This window comes from Mus caroli, unplaced genomic scaffold (genome assembly GCF_978045245.1).
Source record: "Mus caroli unplaced genomic scaffold, Mus_caroli_1 scaffold_2, whole genome shotgun sequence".
NCBI classification, from domain to species: Eukaryota; Metazoa; Chordata; class Mammalia; order Rodentia; family Muridae; genus Mus; species Mus caroli.
Genome location: NW_028227257.1, coordinates 75,601,247 through 75,620,464, shown reverse-complemented (window position 1 = coordinate 75,620,464; position 19,218 = coordinate 75,601,247). Strand labels below are relative to the sequence as shown.

General features: G+C 45.1%; 1 protein-coding gene across 8 annotated transcripts in view; it reads left to right on the top strand.

The window, feature by feature from the left end:
* Wt1 (WT1 transcription factor) overlaps window positions 1-16,023 on the top strand; it is a 47,194-nt gene extending 31,171 nt beyond the window's left edge. For 5 of the 8 annotated variants that reach the window (XM_029474704.2, XM_021149737.2, XM_021149754.3 and 2 more), the window contains 5 exons: window positions 6,444-6,540; window positions 9,125-9,275; window positions 11,359-11,448; window positions 12,223-12,315; window positions 14,660-16,023. In XM_029474704.2, coding sequence (XP_029330564.2) covers window positions 6,444-6,540; window positions 9,125-9,275; window positions 11,359-11,448; window positions 12,223-12,315; window positions 14,660-14,781 — 553 coding nt within the window. In that variant the 3' untranslated portion in view covers window positions 14,782-16,023. The remainder of the gene's footprint in view (window positions 1-6,443; window positions 6,541-9,124; window positions 9,276-11,358; window positions 11,449-12,222; window positions 12,316-14,659) is intronic. The other 3 variants (XM_085834604.1, XM_085834603.1, XM_021149745.3) reach the window with 1 other exon arrangement.
* The last annotated feature ends 3,195 nt before the right edge of the window (window positions 16,024-19,218 follow it).

Here is a 19,218-nt window from a genome sequence, read left to right as displayed (position 1 = left end):
CATTCTTTCAAGTTTTCATGGCCTGGAAGAGGCTGGTACCCAGTTTTTGAAGGATTAGGCATGTCTTTACCTGTAATTGGCATGCAAAGAGAACATAGCAGAACCAAGATGGAGAATTTTTGGTTGATAGTTTATGCTTCACTAATTGGCTTTGGAAGCAGGGGATGCAAATCAGTAGCTATGCATCTCAGAAGAAGGTTTTAAAAAAGATGTTATTTGCATGGATGCAAAATTCAGGGGATTTTGGAGAAGCTCCTCAAGAGTGGGAGCCGATGCCAGCACTAAGTTCACAAGACTGATGGGCCGACAGAGATGTGATACATAGGCCACGTGGCCAGGTCACTTCCAGTTGAGATGCTACTAGTTCCTCAGAGTCTTCATCATTTACTTCTAATTTACTTGGGTCCATTAGGGGTGTTTGAGTTTGTGGCTCTGCTTTAAGCAAAAAAAAAAAAAAAAAAAAAAAGCAAGCCCACGTTTTGTCATCAAACAATTGTCCACTTGTCCAATCCTCTCTGAAATTGGTGGAGAATGAGATAGGTGGTGGAGGAATTGAGAATTCCAAGTAAGAAAAAAAAAGCCGCTGCATTCTGGAAACCCTCGAGCAGTAAGGGACCGTTAAGAAGCTGGGTCTTTCAGGGAATGTGGGGAAGAAAACAGATCAGTAAGAACCAAATTTGCTCAGTCAGAGACAAAGCACAAGCCCACGTCTGTTCCTCTTGTGGTAGGATTACTGTTCTCAGCAGAGAAGGTAACTACCATGGTGAATCTGTATTGCAACGAGATATTCTAATAGTTCTTTTAGAAGTTCTGTGGGCATGATAGAGAGGGGCTAAATGCCTCCTAGGTGGTCTATCATTGGCTGGACAGTAGTACCAAAGATGGCCTAAAGTGTCTTTGTCAACCTAGTGTGTGATTTCGAGAACAGAATGAGTTCTTTCAGGCTGGGAAAAGTAATCACATTAACTTAGTTTCCTCTTTCACACCCTCACCTGTCTTTACCAAGGACACTGCCCCTTTCCACCTGGATGCGTAGCTGCCAATCATGTAACCTTCTAATGATGCTAGCCATAGAGTCATCTAACCCTTTCCCTCTGGCATTCAGTTGAATCAAGATCTTATTCTTAAGAGGAAGATTAAGAGATAGCAAAATAGGAACACAGTCTTATGAAGCAACAATTTCCTAGCTTAAGAAAGGCCAGGCTTACCCATGCTGGTTTCATATACTTGGCTATGTGCACATCTCACTTTCCCTTTATTTCCCCGGTTATCTGGATTGGATGGTAGGAAAGCCATGTATTTGTACCCCGAGAAAGGAGCCCCTTATTTATTTGTCATTCTGGGGTCCACACTCTGCTCTAAAACCCACCTTCTAGTTACAGCTTCTAGTTACAGCTCTGTGAATAACACTTCCTGTCTCTGGGTTGTGATTCTTTTATTTGGAATGTGCATCTTTGACTTTAGGAACATGTTCACCATGGCGGTGAACCATGGCTGCGCCTCTTGTCATTCTTGGCAGGCTTTGTAGCTCTAGGCCTTTGTGAGTCCCACCCTCCCTTAGACTTGGTTTGGTTCATCCACAGCAGAGTCATGGGCTGTGGTAAGGAGAGTTGTCCTGGCACAAAGCTTGGCTTCACCTGTCCGTCTAAGCCATCAGGTGGGTCTCAGCACTCTGTGGTTGTGTTGATCACCATCATCATCTCAGCCTTTCTGTCTGGGGGTATCTTCTGCTCTATCTATAAGACTTATTTTTTCTATAATGTTATCCTTTAAATTGTCCTGCAGAGAGATCACCTGGGATCCTATCATCTCAATATTCTAGAGAAATATTTGTCATATATTATGTAACATATAATATGTATCAACAACTAGTGAGGGTATCTTTTGTGTGCCTATGTGTCTATGAATATGCATCTGGGGGTGCATGTGTACACTCACGGAGGCCAGAGGACCTTAGAGTTATTCTTAGAACCATTTCTTTGCTTTTTGAGACAGAGTCTCTTCATTGGCTTGGAGTTTGCTAACTAGACTAGACTGGCTGGTCAGTGAGCCCCAGAGATCTGCCTGTCTTTATCTCCCCAGGGCTGGTCTTACAAGCACATATCACCATGCTAGATTTTTACCTTGTTTCTGGGAGTTGAACTCAGTTTCTCATGCTTGTATGGCATACATTTTACTGGATGAGTTATCTCCTCAGCCCTCGGAAGGTGCTTTCCGAATGTAGAGATGCTACAGGGATGGAAAACAAATGTTTTGGAAGCCAAGTCCAGATTCTGAAGAATTTAAGCAGTTGGAATGACTCCCTGAGACAAGTCAGACAGAGTTTGAAGCACTAATGTGTAGTTCTCAGTTCTTCCCTAAAACATTACATCTTTCAGTTCAGGCCGTGGAGCCCGGCCCAGTTCATGCTAGTTAGGAATGGAATAAGGGAGAATTGGAGATTTTATTAGACCTAGAAAGAGCACTGTTGATGGAGTGCCATGGAACTATTTATCTTTAGTCCTGCTAGAAATAGTCCTATGTTCACACTAAGCTGAGCAGCCCACGCTCCTGACCAAGGCTTGAGCACTGGCAGTCTGTGGACCACGGCCATAGTAACATATACTTGACTGACACATTGATTCTGAGTGACTTGATTTGGATGTAATGCATGAGGCCCATATCTTTAGCCTCCTGCATTCATGTTACAGTCCTGATTCTTAAGTTCTTTCGACCCCATTTCACATGTTACAGTTGACACAGCTCTGGAGCCTGGTAGACCATCTCCCCCAAACTGAATGATGATTGTATGGAAGAGGGTGTAGACTCAGGCCATCCCGGGAATGCTTATGGGTTCCATGTCTACTACAATTTCTAAGGTACAGCATGCAGAAAGGAGAGCAGAGTCTATACTCAAAGTCAAGTTTAGTGTGGAGCAGAGGAGATACACAGAAATGGTTCACACTTAAGAGCTCTGACTCTGTGGCTTACCAGGAGGCAGTAGTGAGGGATGGTTCAGCTAACTGACTCCAAGTGAAATGGGTATTTATTTTTTTGCAGCTTTTGTGGTTTTATTTAAACACATAACATGCACTCAAGCCATCTATTCATTTCCTTTACTGCGTAGCCTGGCGTTGGGATTGGTGATTCTAATGACCAGCTGTATTGCTCTTTCTATCATGACTTTTTGGTTCTTAGAGGACACGTTGTAAGCAAGCTCAGCACAGTGAGATTTGTTGTGCATCAGCAGGAATTTCCAGCTGAAATAGTTACCAGTCATGCGCATGAACTAAAATAGAGTCCTTTGAGTGGGGAAGAAGCAGATGATCTTCCTAGGTGCTTTTTACCTCTTTTGATCTACAGTTAAAGTCAAGCTGGCTTTCCTTGGAGAGAAAGAGAGAAAGAGAGAGAGAGAGAGAGAGAGAGCGAGAGAGAGAGAGAGAGCGAGAGAGAGAGAGAGAGAGAGAGAGAACGAGAACACTGGTTAAATGTTCTTGTATTGTACTTGGTGTTCTGGGAGAACCACACTGGGAAGCAATCTGGCTTACAGGAGTTCTAACACATGGAATGGTATGGGGACAGAAGAATAAATAGGCAGAGACCAACTGTTTTCCTTATTCATAGACCTGGTAGAAGAACTGAGTGATAGAGGCAGGCATGGCTGCATTTCTAGTGGCTTCTTTTGTTTACTGGCTTGCATGAGACTCTGAGGGTCAATGCTCACTGTCACTGGACAAACATCTTGATGAAAATCTGTTTTCCATGCTCCCTGTTTCTACCGTTGAAGAACACAGCGAATACAGGGAGAACGGCTGTCAATTCAGATTGCTAATTATCCCCTCCCCCCAAGAAAAATGTGTAAATCACAATTTGGCTTCATGCAGATGGTGAACCAAGTAAAACCAGTGTCTCCCAGCTGTTGAGGCACGGTGTCCTGTGCCCAGTCTGACCCTGTCTTTTTTGTGCTGCTACAGAGTCCTTGCATCCACGATACCTCTCCTGTGTTCGGAAGAGTGTGAGGAAGGCACCACGTTCTTACTTTCCTTCTGAGCACATTCTGAGGGTCAGAAAGGCAGATACTGTCTGACTTCGGTGTTCCTCCCAACTCTTGTATACTTGACCCTGGTTTAGTTCTCTGAGGCTCCCCCTCTATTGGCAAGATGCATCAGATCACTTGATGGAGGATATACAGCCATGGTGTAGTATACGCTTGGGAACAGGACAGCTGTCTCCTTCCACAAACTGTCCAAAAAAGACAGACCTTTCTTTCTGAAATGCTTGATCCACAACTCAATATGAGACCCCACAGCTGGCGTGGCCCTGGGCTGTGTGGACACTAAAGCCTTCCTGGCAGACATTTCTTTTTTCCAGGAATTCCTTCCCCTGGGGAGTTAGGGATGAGTCAGCCCCAGGCCTTCCCCAAGTCCATCAGACAGAGTGGGCCGATCCACTAGGTCACCTATCTCTCCCCTGGTGTCCATGATGATGGAGGAGCAGAGGTGGAGGAGGCAGATTCTAGTTGGTTAATTTCACCTGGAGGCTTTTAAATGATGCAACTACAAAGTTTATTATCACTGTTATTATTTTGTATGTTGGTTTGTTTGAGAAAAGGTCTCATGTTAGCCTAGGCTAGTCTCCTGATCCTTCTTTCTCCACCTCCCAAGTGCTAGGGTTATAGGTGTGCACTGCCATGCTCATCTTTCTCTGAAGCATTTCAAAGCAGCTTCATTGCTTTTATATGCCATACAGTTCTCCCATTTAGAGTGTACAGGGCAACATTTTCTGATCAAGTTACAGGCTGTGTAACCATTCCTACATAGTTAGGACATTTTCTGTAATTACTCCCAAGTTTTCCTCAGCTTGCTTTGTCCCAGGCAACCAACGACTAAGCTCCTAGTCTGGACATTTTGTATAAATGCAATTCTGCAGTATATGGTATTTTGTGCCTTAGATCTTAAACTCACTATAGGATATCAATACGTCACTTTTTTGCCATATAATACTCCACAGTGTAGATAAACTTCATTATTTAGTCCTTTATCAGTTGATAAATTGGTATCAATTGGTGAGTTGATTCTCATTTCTGGCTTGTGAGAATAAAGAATGCCAGCGAATGACATATACAAGTGTTTTTCCTTGGATATCTGCTTTTATTTCTCTTAGGAATACACCTAGGATTTCCGGATAATATGGCCACTTTTTAGTTATATTTTGGTGGGGTTTATGGGTATTTTTGAAGTAGCTGCTTCCTTTCACAGAGATGCACACGCTCATTCACCATCCCCAGAGACTCTTGATATAATTCTCATATATTGCAAATGTGGGCCAGAATTTTTGTGCTGGCTGGATTGGAAATAAAATCACTACAGTAAAGATTCCAGGACTGTACCTAGAGTAGAGAGTCTTTTCAGGGCAGAATGCCCACAAAAAGTTAAGTAGCCATCAATGAGCACTGGACAATTGTCCTTTGTGCCAGGCTGACTCAACTTCTAGGAAATGCATTGCCTGGGGGTATCTTGGAACTACAAGTAAGGCTGTAGGGATTGTGAGACTTCAAAAAGATCAACCTGAGAGCTCCCAGGCTATTTGGGGGCAGGGGGATGGCTCAGTCAGTAAAGTACTTACCATGCAAACCTGAGAACCTCAGTACAACCTCCCAGAACCTATCTACCAAAAAAAAAAAAAAAAAATCCAGGTGTGTTTGTAATCCCAGCACTGAAGAAATGGAGACAATGGAGACAGGGGGAATCTCTAGAATTGCTGGGCAGCCAGCCTAGCTGAATTGGTGAGATCTAGGCTCAGGGAGAGACTCAATTACAAAAGATAGAAGGAAGAGAAACCAACGAAGGTACTGGACGTCTAGTTAGGGATCCACACGAACATTCACACATATGCACATGCAGGAACACACACACACACACACACACACACACACACACACATGGGGGGGGGGAGACAGAGGGAGAGAGACAGAGAGTTAACTTGATCTGGAAAACTGATCAATGGATGAGAGGAGCTACAGACGTGCACCCCCACTCCCTTCTGAGGATGTGACATCTCTTCTTGTAAATGTCATCACTTTCTTGGTGCTATCTGGTAAGAACTGAGTCATGAGGTGCCGACAAAACCCCAGTGTACTTCCCTTGAAGCCTGAAGCATTCTGCTCATTCCTGAGATACTCCTGCTGGTAGGCCGCTGCTCAGATGGTAAACAACTTGCCTGGGATGAGATCCTGACACTGTGGCCTTTTTTTTTTTTCTTGCTTGTCTGAATGAGGCACACAGCACCAGACAGTTTGCCTCTGAGGGTGAATTTTGGGGTGGGGGTGGCTGCAAAGTGGTAACACACAGACGGAATGGCCTCGGACTTCACAGAACCCTGTTCCAGAGTGAGCCCATGGAGCAAGGTAAGACTCTGTATTTCCAAAAGGTGGCCATGAACCAACTTTAACCCTTTGTTTGCAGCCACGGCACAGGGTACGAGAGTGAGAACCACACGACCCCCATCCTCTGTGGTGCCCAGTACAGAATACACACCCACGGGGTCTTCCGAGGCATTCAGGTGAGTGTAGGAGGCCCAGCCCAAGGCCACCTTTTCCTCTGCTCACGTGCCCTGCCACCCTCAGCTGAAGGACCTTCTGGCCCGGGCAAGCCATCAGAGGGGGGTGGGAAGGAGCTCCCCACTGCCCAAAGATGCTACCTGGCCTGATGGCCACAAAGACCCTTCCTGCAGAATCTCACCTTTCTCCCCTTACTGTTTCCAGTTTCTCCTGGTGAGTGGTACCGTTCTTGTGTGGGGGTCCTCTGCACTTGAATTAGTGACCTGGACCCTTGGCTTCTAAGATTTGATCTGTGTAGTAAAACACTCAGAGGTAGACTGTTTTGTCCAGTGTTGATAACAGCATTAACAATAGCACCACTTGAGGCTAGGCATGTTCTATGTGCTGGGATTTAGACACTGACTTTAAAAACATGCACTTTTTCTAGCTTCTAGGCTTATACAGAACATTCATAGAAATTATAGAATTCCTATGACCTCCTGCCCCCACATTTACATAATGTCTCTGGTATGATAAACTTGTTACAATGGATGTTGCTGTATTATTCGTAACTGGTCAGGCCATGGTAGCACATGGCTTTAGTCCCAGCATTCTGGAGGCAAGCGAATCTCTGTGAGTTCATAGCCAGTCTGGTCTACAAAGTGAGTTCCAGGACAGCCAAGGCTACACAGAGAAACCCTATCTCAAAACACCAACAACAATAACAACAACAAAACAAAAAGAACATTATTTGTAACTGGATTGCCTTGTCATATATTTCTATGGGCTTTGATACACACATAATCAATCAATCTTTCTCTCTCTCCATCCATCCATGCACCCACCTATCTCTTTATATCTCCATCCATTCATCAATCCATCCATCCATCCATCCATCCATCCATCCATCCATCCATCCATCCATCCATCCATCCATCCATCCACCCACCCACCCACTGTCTCTCTCAATTATCTATCTATCTATCTATCTATCTATCTATCTATCTATCTATCTATCTATCTATCTATCTATCTATCATCTATCTATCTAATCTATCTATCTATCTACCTATCTAGTATTATACAGCATAGTTTACTGTTTCCAAGGTGCTCACTACCTGCACATCATACCCCTTTCCCATTCCTCTCTTCCCAACAATTACTGCCCCTTTCTCAGAACATTCTTGGATACTCTGTGTGGCATCTTCAGGTTAACTTCTTTGACTTAGCCACTTGTGTCTATGATTCCTGCATGTCTATGCAGGCCTTTGTTCTCTCATGTGACCCTCACTGCACAATTAAGAGAGAAGACAAGAGACTTGTCTAAAACCACATAGCTAGTAAGTGGGAGCTCAGGTGTGCAACGCACATTTTATCAGACTCCATAACCCTTGTTTGGCTGATTAATATTGTTTATTGGTAGAAATAAAATAATATTGTTGATCAGTGGAAATTTCTGAATTTCTCTTTACAAAAAAAAAAAAAAAGTGCCCTCTCAGGGCAAGGGAAATGAACTAGTATCAAGAATGTGAGTGTGTGAGTGGGCAGATCGGAAGATACATAGAAGAGGGAGTTACTAAGCTTATAGCAGTGGTTCTCAACCTGTGGGTCACGACTCCTTTGGGAGTCATATCTCAGATATCCTGTGTATCAGATAATTACATTATGATTGATAACATAGAAAAATTACAGTTATGAAGTAGCAATAAAATAACTTTATGGTTGAGGGTCACCACAGCCTGAGTAATGATATTAAAGGGTTGTAGCATTGAGAGGGTTAAGAACCACTGGTTTGGAGGTTGGCCCAGGTCCTCATACCATCACAGATGTGTTCCTGCGTCAGCTGTCCATGCCTTTGGCCTTGATGGGCGCATCTGTAGTTGAACAAGGAGGAATTATTTCTAATATCAAGGAGTCACAGCTCAAGGGCAAGAAAGGAGATTTGTTTTCCCTGCTAAGTGACAGGAACCAGTAGGTGTTATGGAAATAAGACATAAAAGTCACAGAAGGTGGACAGCACCCAGTGTTTTCCTGTGTCACTTTCAAGGATCATGCTGACTACACTACAGGAATCTGGTGGATCCAGAGGCCCCAGATCCAAAGACTTGTTTCTCATCTATTTAGATGTGAAGCTTAGGTCCGTTTGGGCCTTATTCAGTGTCTCATGTCTTCTCCACTAAGAACCTTCTCATCCATCTTTCTGGTTGAGTCCATAATCAAATGGTCATGTTTCCAATTGGGAGGCATGCATACCCTCCGGGGATCTGAAATTCTATCTCAAGCGAGAGATAGATTGGGAACGCTGTAGACACTAATGCTTCTTCTCTAGAGGTTCTGTGTCAGGGACACCAAGAAGTTTCATTTCAAATCCAAGTTCTGTTGATCAGTTGTAATCAGAATACTGCATCATGAAATTTCCTAATCTGTCATCTGTTAGTGATGTCTGTCACAGGTATCTAGGGTATGGAAGCACACTTTTTTTTTTGGTCTCATATCATTACCTGCCTTCTCTACTTCTGGTACATTTCAGCGTTCCGTTTCCCATGGGATAACATTAATGTTCACATATGGCACAAGGCCTCCATTCCTCTTATATTTTGCCTGCAGGATGTGCGGCGTGTATCTGGAGTGGCCCCAACTCTTGTCCGGTCAGCATCTGAAACCAGTGAGAAACGTCCTTTCATGTGTGCATACCCAGGCTGCAATAAGAGATATTTTAAGCTGTCCCACTTACAGATGCACAGCCGGAAGCACACTGGTAAGTGTGCCCACTGTCGAGCCATGGTGGTTCATGAGCTCCCATTCTGGACTCTGACACTGCTCAGGACACAGGTGACTTGTGGGGTGGAAAAGCTTGTGCTTTGAAAGCTCAAGCCAAGGTGACTCCGAAGCCGCAGAGCTGTTGGCATGTTGGTTTCCCATCCTTTATTAAAGAAACCAACATTTTCAGCCATACCCAAGGAAGCAGAACAGGGTGGTGAAAAGCAAACGCCACAGAATAAAAGTGACACTTGTTTTTACGTTGCATTCACCACCAACTGATGAGATCTTGAGCCACCATCGCTCAACATCCTTCTGAACTCTGAGTGCCTTGTAAGGACAATGAGGATGACAATGCTGTATACTGTTGTGTATACACTACACACTTCACAATTCTCAAGCCTTGCACTTTAATTCAAACTGTGATACAGGAGTTGTAGCTATAACACACCTAGCATAGGATCCGTGTCTCCTGGACTGAATACATGGTAGTATTATTCCTGAAGCGCTATTATCATCTTTAGCAGGGAAGACAAGCCTGGGATAGGACAATCAGGTGGCTCAGAGATTGACAGGCAAGGTCACCATAAACTTTGAAGGGTAGGTCCAAAGACACACATAGATGCTCTGGAATCAGTTCTTTGATGAAGAAGGCCATGACGTTTCCAAGCAGGTTGTACCAGATGTTTCTTTCACCACTGTCACTGAACACCTCACAAATGGCTTCCCTTTGGCTCACTGTTTGGGAACACAGTCTATCATGGCTGGGAATGTATAATGTTGGGAACATCCTTAAAGCAATGGGAGCATGAGGGTGATCATTCATATCACTGGATGAAGAAGCAGAGGGAGATGGAAGATGGGAGATGGGAGCCAGAAGTGCACCAGGTTATGTCTCCAGGGCCACAACCACAGCAGCTTGCTGTTTCTTGTTAGGTTTCACATCCTAAAATGTTCCACAAGATCTCACACACTGTGAGCTTGAGACCAAGGGGTCAAATGCACGAGTCTGTGGGAGACATTCCATTTCAAACCATAAGACAGCATTGCCGAGCAAGCAGCCTTGTGAAGGGTGTGTGCTCAACATTTGGATGGGTAGGAACGGGGACATAAAGATGAAGGGGGAGGAGGGTTCAGAGTCAGCTACAGGGGACACGCAGAAAACCAGAGAAACACCAGAGGTCTTGAGGCAGAAAAAGAAACTTGGAGCTGTCCATCAGTGGAAAGACCCTACTGACCACGAAGTAGCTAGCTCTTCATCCCAGAATCCAGTGAGTCAGAATCCTAGGAGGTGGAAACAGTTGTAGAAACTCAGTGCACTCTTGGGGTCTTTTCTCCCAGCGTTTGGCTGAACTTTCCCTGTGGACACACGGGTGGGTATCTTCTTTCTGAGTCCAGGGTTGCACAATCCTACTGCTGACTCAGTTCAGATTAAAGGACCACAACCTTGCTAAGTGCTTCAGCTTCTGGCTTAATTGGGGAATCTTACAACCATGGAGTCATTTATGTTGGGCCTAGGAACAAGAAGTCAGTAGCAGAGAACATCAGATCTTCGGGCCATAAAACGCAGAACAGTTCATTCACAAGGCCAGCCTCAAGGCGCCTCTATCCAAAATTCTATCTCTGATTCAAACATGGACTTTGAAACAAACTTCTTTGGCAAGTTTTTGGTTTTTTTTTTTTTTTTTTTGCTTCTCTAAATAGTCAATGCTAACATACAGGAGACATTCCATTTCAAACCATAAGACACTTTCCTGAGCATTGCCTCAGTGGAAGGCACCAGTCTATTCCTTCTACTTGGACGGTTTGGTCTAATCTGTTCTCGAACCCTTTGATGCTGTCAGGTTATTGGTTCCATTTCACGGAGGGAACTGTGCCCGGGTATGCTCATTCACTCTGTCCTGTGTCCACGGGCACGTGTGTAAGTGGGATTTCATTTTCCTGGAAGTCTACAGCACTACCCTAACAAGCTCCCCTTAGTGCCTTGGGCATTTGGGGATCCCTTCATCTGCAGTTGGGGTTTCCCACAGATGAGGTTTGCTTCAACCATCGGACTCAGAATGACATGTGTTTTCTCTAAGGTGAGAAACCATACCAGTGTGACTTCAAGGACTGCGAGAGAAGGTTTTCTCGCTCAGACCAGCTCAAAAGGCACCAAAGGAGACACACAGGTTTGTTGGTTCCCTTCTCATTGCCAGAAGTCACAGGCCCTTGGGTTAGAGCTGATGTTGTGACTGTCTTCTCTGCTGAACACAGACGAGAGGGTCATCTATCTGTTTAATTTTTCCAGCTTTCTTTCCCTCACCTGGAGACTTTTCTTTTAAAAAGAAGGGCTCTAGAGACGATGGCTTGGCAGTTAAGCGTACTTGTTTTTGCAGGGCACTCAGGTTCAGTTCCCAGCATCCACCTCAGGTGGCCCATAACTGCCTGCCACCGCAGCTCCATCGGACACTCTCTTCTAGCTTCTGAGGGCAACGCACACACGTGGCATACATTCACTCACACACACGTACATACACACACATCATAAAACGCCTTTCTTTACAAGGGAGAAAGAGAAAGGAAAGAAAGGAACCATCTCATGTTCCTCACGAGCCGCAGCAGGCTGCTGCCACCAGTCAGGAACCAGGGCTGTGGCGAGAATCCTGTTTGTAGTGATTTACTTTCCTCAGTCTTTAGCACTTGTCTACTGGTGAGAACTGGATGCTTGTGACTAGGAAATGACTTTTTTTCCAAGTCAGGAGCAGCTCCTGGAGGTGGCTGTACTGAATCAGGTGGCTTCTGCTGGGTCCGGGCAATCAAAGAAATGTGAGGTCCAGATAGACCCAGACCTGGCTGATGTGAAGGATATACGGGGCTTCTCCAGCTGCCAGAAAGCCGGCCTTATGTGTCTCACTGTGCCCCACATTGCTAGGGCCGAGGCTAGACCTTCTCTGTCCGTTTAGGTGTGAAACCATTCCAGTGTAAAACTTGTCAGCGAAAGTTTTCCCGGTCCGACCATCTGAAGACCCACACCAGGACTCATACAGGTAAAACAAGTGCGTAAACTTTTCTTCACGTTTATTTTTCATTATTTTCTAAGCTACTGTTGAATGAAACTGTTTGTAACGAGAGAGACTCATGTAAAAGTTCTAGAGTTGAGAATTCACTTAGAGAGTGGCTATGTCTGGCTATCTTTATATGATAAATGATAATGTTTTTCAGAGAAAGGGTCAATGAGCATTGGGTAGGCAAGGGATGGGCAGGGAATGTCCAGGGGATTCAGAACAAAGGTTCAAAGAAAGGCTCATCCCTTCTGTCCTCTGTGTGCCCCTGTCCCCAGTGTGTCCCTGTTCCCAGTGTGTCACTGTCCCCAATGTGTCACTGTCCCCAGTGTGCCACTGTCCCCAGTGTGCCCCTGTTCCCAGTGTGTCACTGTCCCCAATGTGTCACTGTCTCCAGTGTGCCACTGTCCCCAGTGTGCCACTGTCCCCAGTGTGTCACTGTCCCCAGCGTGCCACTGTTCCCAGTGTGTCACTGTCCCCAGCGTGCCACTGTTCCCAGTGTGTCACTGTCCCCAGTGTGCCACTGTCCCCAGTGTGTCACTGTCCCCAGTGTGCCACTGTCCCCAGTGTGCCACTGTCCCCAGTGTGTCACTGTCCCCAGTGTACTGTATTACCAATTGAACAATCACCCTTACAACATGATCAGATATTCAAGATATTCTATTCTGCTGAGAACCTAAGTTTCATATACGATTGCAGAGCATACTCCATTTACTTAACACTCAATCAGGAGTCTAGGTTTCTGCCAGATTAACACAAACCCATGAGTATATTTCCTCTATGCCAGCACAGAGAGGAGAATGGGGGTTGACAAGCACTAGCTGCAGAAGCACTGTGTTTGTGCATGGGCTGAGGAGATTCCTAGTGAACATAGCACCACCCCTTTTGCTCATCTGCTTCCTTAGGAAGCAGGACCGGCTCTTAAGCTAGCCCTTCATCTTTACAGGATCCTTGGAAGAAGAGTAGGGTATAGGGTAGGTGGTTTTAGTTCTCATTGAGCAGATGAGTCTGTGGTGGTGGGGTGATTAAATAGTTTGTCCAGAGCCACAAAGCAATTGGGTGGCAACCTCAGGGGTGACGGCTCCTGCCCCACTTCATCCCTATTGTTTTGCTCTTGGAGAAAGAGCTTGAGTTTAAACAACCATCCGGAGAAGCCAGGAAATTGAAGAGGGAGCCAGAATCAGCCAAGCTGGGTGCCCCTGAGAGGACCAATGTGAGAAGGAGTTGAGAAGTGCCCTGGAAAGTCCCCGTTCTTCTGGACAGACAGGTTATACCTTAGATCTGTCAAAGCCCCTGTGTCCCAGTGATGGGGAAGACACAGGTCTTAGTCTCCTTCCTTGGGTATTTTTGACATATTGTCTTTTAGTTGGTCCCAAATTCATAGTCTGCCCCTGCACGCCTCCCTCCCTGTGACCTGGGCCACCAACAAACTGCTGGATGCCATATTTGATCAGTCTGGCCTCAAAGCACCTCATCTTTAGAGACATTTCTCAAGGGGCGGGTATCAATACCCTGGGAAGATACTCCAGATGGCACATAGCTTGTTTCTTGTGACATTTTTCTTGGCAAGCCCTGGGGATGTGATACAGGGATGAGTGTGGACTTTAGAACTAGGTATGTCTAGATTCAAATCCTGCTTGGATCTGTGGAGTGAAGATAAGATTTCATTGCAAGGCTGTTTTAAAGGCAAGGAGCATACACGTCTAAGTGACGCCTGTGCGTTAGGCATCACATGCAAGCTATTTATTGTCTTTAATGAGAAGGAGAGCTCCCAAGTCAGAGCAGGTTTAATTATTTGCAACTAGAACCTCCGCTCTAACACAGTTTGTTTCTGAGTCAGACTCTGTACTAGGAAGAAGCAAAAAGGATACAAATTGGTATCCATGATTTATTTTAAACGATCTCTATATAAAGAGTAAAGTTTTGGTCCCAGATCATCAATCAGTAGTATCCAGGGTGGTGGTTCAGTGGCCCTTGCAGATCAGCTCCTACTTAGCAACAGGGAAACATTTGCACAGGTCACAGAGCATCCTTAGAGATAAAACAGAGGTTTCCCCAGCCCCCCTAATTTATGAGCTGCTTAGAGATTTCCACAAACTAGACTTCTCTCCTATCTCCCAAGATTTCCATTTTGTTATATTTACAGTGCTTCTGATTTTCAAGCCCTCAAAAGGCATTGCTAATCCCAGGCTGCCAGTGAAGAGCCAGTTGGCTAGCTTAGGAAATGACCCATGGGAGTCCAGGGCGGGTTGTAGTGATTTAACTCAGGCCTTTGATAGTTGAACCTGTGCCCAGTCCGTCTGCTGCAAGTGTCCCTGACTGGCAATTGTGTCAACAGGTGAAAAGCCCTTCAGCTGTCGGTGGCACAGTTGTCAGAAAAAGTTTGCGCGCTCAGACGAATTGGTCCGCCATCACAACATGCACCAGAGAAACATGACCAAACTCCAGCTGGCGCTTTGAGGGGTCCGACATGGAGACAGTCCAGCATCCCAGGCAGGAAAGTGTGCAAACTGCTTCCAAATCTGATTTTGAAATTCCTCCCACTCACCTTTCAAAGGACACGACGGTGGATCTACATCCGACTTCCAAGACAGCACACCTGATTGACTGCATCCTATCAGGTTTGCTGGAAGGAGTCAGTGCTCCGCCCACTCTTGATTAACTCACAGGCCTGAAAAAAAGTGGTTCACAGTGTCTAGAAAGTCCATTGCCATTGTCTGAATTTTCTACCGTTAGAAGAACCATTGTTGATGATGCCCCCCCCCCCCCAGGTTTCCTCTTCTCCTTTGTGATCATTTCCCCAGGATTAGAGAGACTGTTACATTTTCTTTCATGGGATATTTATAGGCCAGGGTATGTGTATGTGCCTGCTAATGTAAACTCTGTCATAGTTCCCATTTACTAACAGCCCTAGAAAGAAATAAATCAGAGAGCAAGGCACCAGGGGCAAGAATCGTGCAGAATTTCAGAGGTCTGGCTGCAAACCTGGAAACTTGGAAGGCCAGATGTAATTCTACAGGCGATTGTTAAAGCTCATAGGTTTTGAGTAACTGCATAGTAGGTTGGTATTAACTAGAACTCCTGTATAGTTAGGACGGAGAGGAGGAGTCTTCCTGTTCAGCTAGTCACTCTTAACATTAGCACTGGGCTCTTAAGAAATGATGTTTTAAGAGCAGAGATTTTTTTTAAATGTTTTTGATTTATTTTTTAGTTGTAACTAGGTACATCCTCGGAGATGTACTTTCCTCCTCTTGTGCAGGATGTGGAGGACTCAGTCCCATCATCTGGGGCATCTTTAGAGTGTACAGACCACACTGGCTATGTGGCTTCAAGTTGTAAAAATTAAAATGACTTTAAAAGAAACTAGGGGCTGGTCCAGGATCTTCACTGGTAAGACTGTTCTTAAGTAACTTAAGTGTCTTTGAATCTGCAAGTATGTAGGGGAAAAAAAAAGATATATTATTGTGAGGAAATCCATTGTTTAAAGGTGTGCGTGTGTTGTTGTTTTTTAAAGGGAGGGAGTTTATTATTTACTGTAGCTTGAAATACTGTGTAAATATATATGTATATATATGATGTGCTCTTTGTCAACTAAAGTTAGGAGGTGTGTGGCATTAGCTGCATTGCTGTGTGGATGTCAATCTTACAGTGTATTGATGATAATACTAAAAATGTAACCTGCATTTTTTTTTCACTTGGCTGTCAATTAAAGTCTATTCAAAAGGAAAATGCAGGAGTCTTTTGGTTGTATTGTGTTCAAATCTCAAGGTCGGTTGAACCTCTTTTAAACAGGCAATCATGTCATCAGCACTGGTAGCTCCCAGCAATGGCCCATCCAGGCCCCTGACCATAATAGTTAACTTCTTTTTGTTGGGCTAGGAATGATCTCTTCAGAGGTGCAGGGGCCACCTTCGCTCTACACCATGAAGCAGTTGCCCTTCTGTGACGCCTGGGTGGCTTGCTCATGGTGTGGTGGGTATTGTGGTTCAAGGCTTATTTTAATAAAATAATCACTGCATCAGCCCAGAGCAACAGAGGAAAATAGAGAGGCTCTACTGATATCTAGCCTTTTTGAAAGGTTCACTGAAATCTTCCAGGTATCAGGAGGGCAGACGCTGAACACCTAGTACAACTGAATGTACAACTGTAGCTGCCATGATTCATCTCGGTAGGCGGGAAACTGCTTAGACTTCCCAGGGCAGCTGAGTCTGAAAGCAAAAATCTGCATGCTCGGTAACCTGTGGACCCCCTGTTTTGGTGTATGTTTTTGGATCCTAAGGATTTGTTCAGCCTCTCTCAGCTCCATTATCTTAGAGCTTGCAAACAGTCCGGTTTTGCTTCTTCACATAAGAGGATCTTGGACACAAAGGAGCTTAGCTGCAGGAGACTCTCTTTGCAGCTCAAAGTTGGGACAGCCTAAAAGAGGGGTCTGGAGGCTCTTCTGCTGCTCCTGGCTCTTGCACCACCGTTAATTATAGCGAGTGTGGTGACTCATGGATATCGGCATTTTTTTTTTATCTTTTCTTGTCAGAAGACAGCATTTCTCTGGAGAAGCTCAGGACAAGCATGGCAGACATCAGTGAGTCAGAGAGTGGGTTTCACAACAAAAGTCCAAGCACAGTGTTCCCACTGCTCAGGGCAGACCAGATTCAAAGACCGTGGCAGTGTAGCTCACAGGGAAGAACATGGACTTCAGAAAGGAGAATAATCTGGGTTCAGATCCTATGCCTGTGGCCTTCTGTTCTGTTCTGTTCTGTTCTGTTCTGTTCTGTTCTGTTCTGTTCTGTTCTGTTCTGTTCTGTTCTGTTTGTTCTGGTCTGGTCTGGTCTGGTCTGGTCTGGTCTGGTCTGGTCTGTTCTGTTCTGTTCTGTTCTGTTCTGTTCTGTTCTGTTCTGTTCTGTTCTGTTCTGTTCTTTCCTGTTCTGTTCTGTTCTGTTCTGGTCTGTTCTGGTCTGTTCTGTTCTGTTCTGTTCTTTCTGTTCTGTTCTGTTCTGTTTGTTCTGTTCTGGTCTGTTCTGTTCTGTTTGTTCTGTTCTGGTCTGGTCTGGTCTGGTCTGGTCTGGTCTGGTCTGGTCTGTTCTGTTCTGTTCTGTTCTGTTCTGTTCTGTTCTGTTCTGTTCTGTTCTGGTCTGGTCTGGTCTGGTCTGGTCTGGTCTGGTCTGGTCTGGTCTGGTCTGGTCTGGTCTGTTCTGTTCTGTTCTGTTCTGTTCTGTTCTGTTCTGTTCTGTTCTGTTCTGTTCTGTTCTGTTCTTTCTGTTCTGTTCTGTTCTGTTCTGTTCTGTTCTGTTCTGTTCTGTTTTGTCTATGAGAAGGCCATAGCCCCTCCCTGACACGAGCACAGGACAATTAAATGAAAAACAAAACCTGGTGTACCAAAAGTCTTAGGAGAATTTTCTAGAACTCTTGCCCATGAACTCACCTGTTGATTTCCTGTATCTCCCATTCTTTGCTCACAGTGTCTGGCCGTGTTCACAAGTCAGCCCTGCAACATGACAAAGTGTCCTTTGCCCTGTACCTGGAGCCACAGTGTTTATTTGCTGGACTTCTTGTCCACAAAGACCACACCTGTGGGGCTTGTGTCTTTTGCAAAGCACCGGTTGGCACTGTTTCTGAGAGCAAAGGTGCTGATTCTTTACAGGCTGCCAGGAGGCAGCTGGTGGTGGTGGTGGTCAGTAGGTGATCCCTGTGGTCAGCACTGGAGGCGGGCAAACGGTGCAGTTCTCCATCTTCTTTTACTCCAGTTCAGCCCCGACCCCTCCTTGGCTAAATCTTTTGACACTATTCGTAGTTTTCCTGAGCTCTCTCATTTATGAATTTCTTAAGCATCAAGAGTACGTATCCTTGAACAGTGTCTTGTGTCATTGTGGTACTTTTCCATATTCTGTTTCAATCTGTAGGCAATCCTGTAAGGTAGACAGGAAACATGTCCCCATTGTATGGATGGAAAATACTGAGTCTCAGTGACCATGCTTAGGTGAAGAATGACTTAGCAATTAATATCTATTTCCCACTAGAACATGCTTGGTGATGAAATCCCATCACCAAGCATGTTTTAGTTTGTTTCCTCTCTCTCAGTCATATCTTCCCAACCAAGATGTGAACTAAATGGGTGCTCTTTTCTCTTCCCCGAGTTACTCATGCCATGGATCCAAACCCAGCTTTAATGTCCACTGAAACCACCCAAAGAGTTTGCTCAGGTCCAACCTCTGTTGTAGAACTTCCAGCAGAAAGCCTGAACATCTGCATTCTGACCAGCTCCCAAGTGATTCCTGCCATGATGGACTTTGGATAACAGCCGTGTAACAAGGACCTATACGGTGGGCTCAACAAGTATTTGCTAAAAGAGACTCAAAGGTGACTGGTGACACTTGACAATCCTATGATGGCACTAAACCAGGCTGACTGTTCATAATGGCCATGGTGATGGTCCCGGGGTTCTGCTTTGGTAATCTGTGGGGCTGAAGGTCAGGAGGATCATCCAGAAGGTACTGGAGGAACTGTGCACACTAGCCCAGGAAGCACACTCCATCAGAAGTTACCTTTCAGACCCTGTTACTCCATCCTATCTAGTCGACAGTCCCAACACATTCCACACACATCCCAAACCTACATGTCAGGTCTGTCACAGCAGCAGTCAGCTCCTTGGTACTAACTAGTCACTTTCTATTGCTGTGATAAAACACTATGACCAAGGTAACTTATTAAAAATGTTTAATTGGGCTTATGTTTTCAGAGGGTTAGGGTCCATGATGGCAGAGAAAAGGCATGGTGGCAGAGATAGCTAAAAGCTCACATTTCAAAACTGCAAGTGGAAGGCAAAGAGTGTGTTGGGGATGGCAGTAAGTTTCTGGAACCTCAAAGTGTTCCCCTATGACACCCTGACTTCAAAGAGACCAC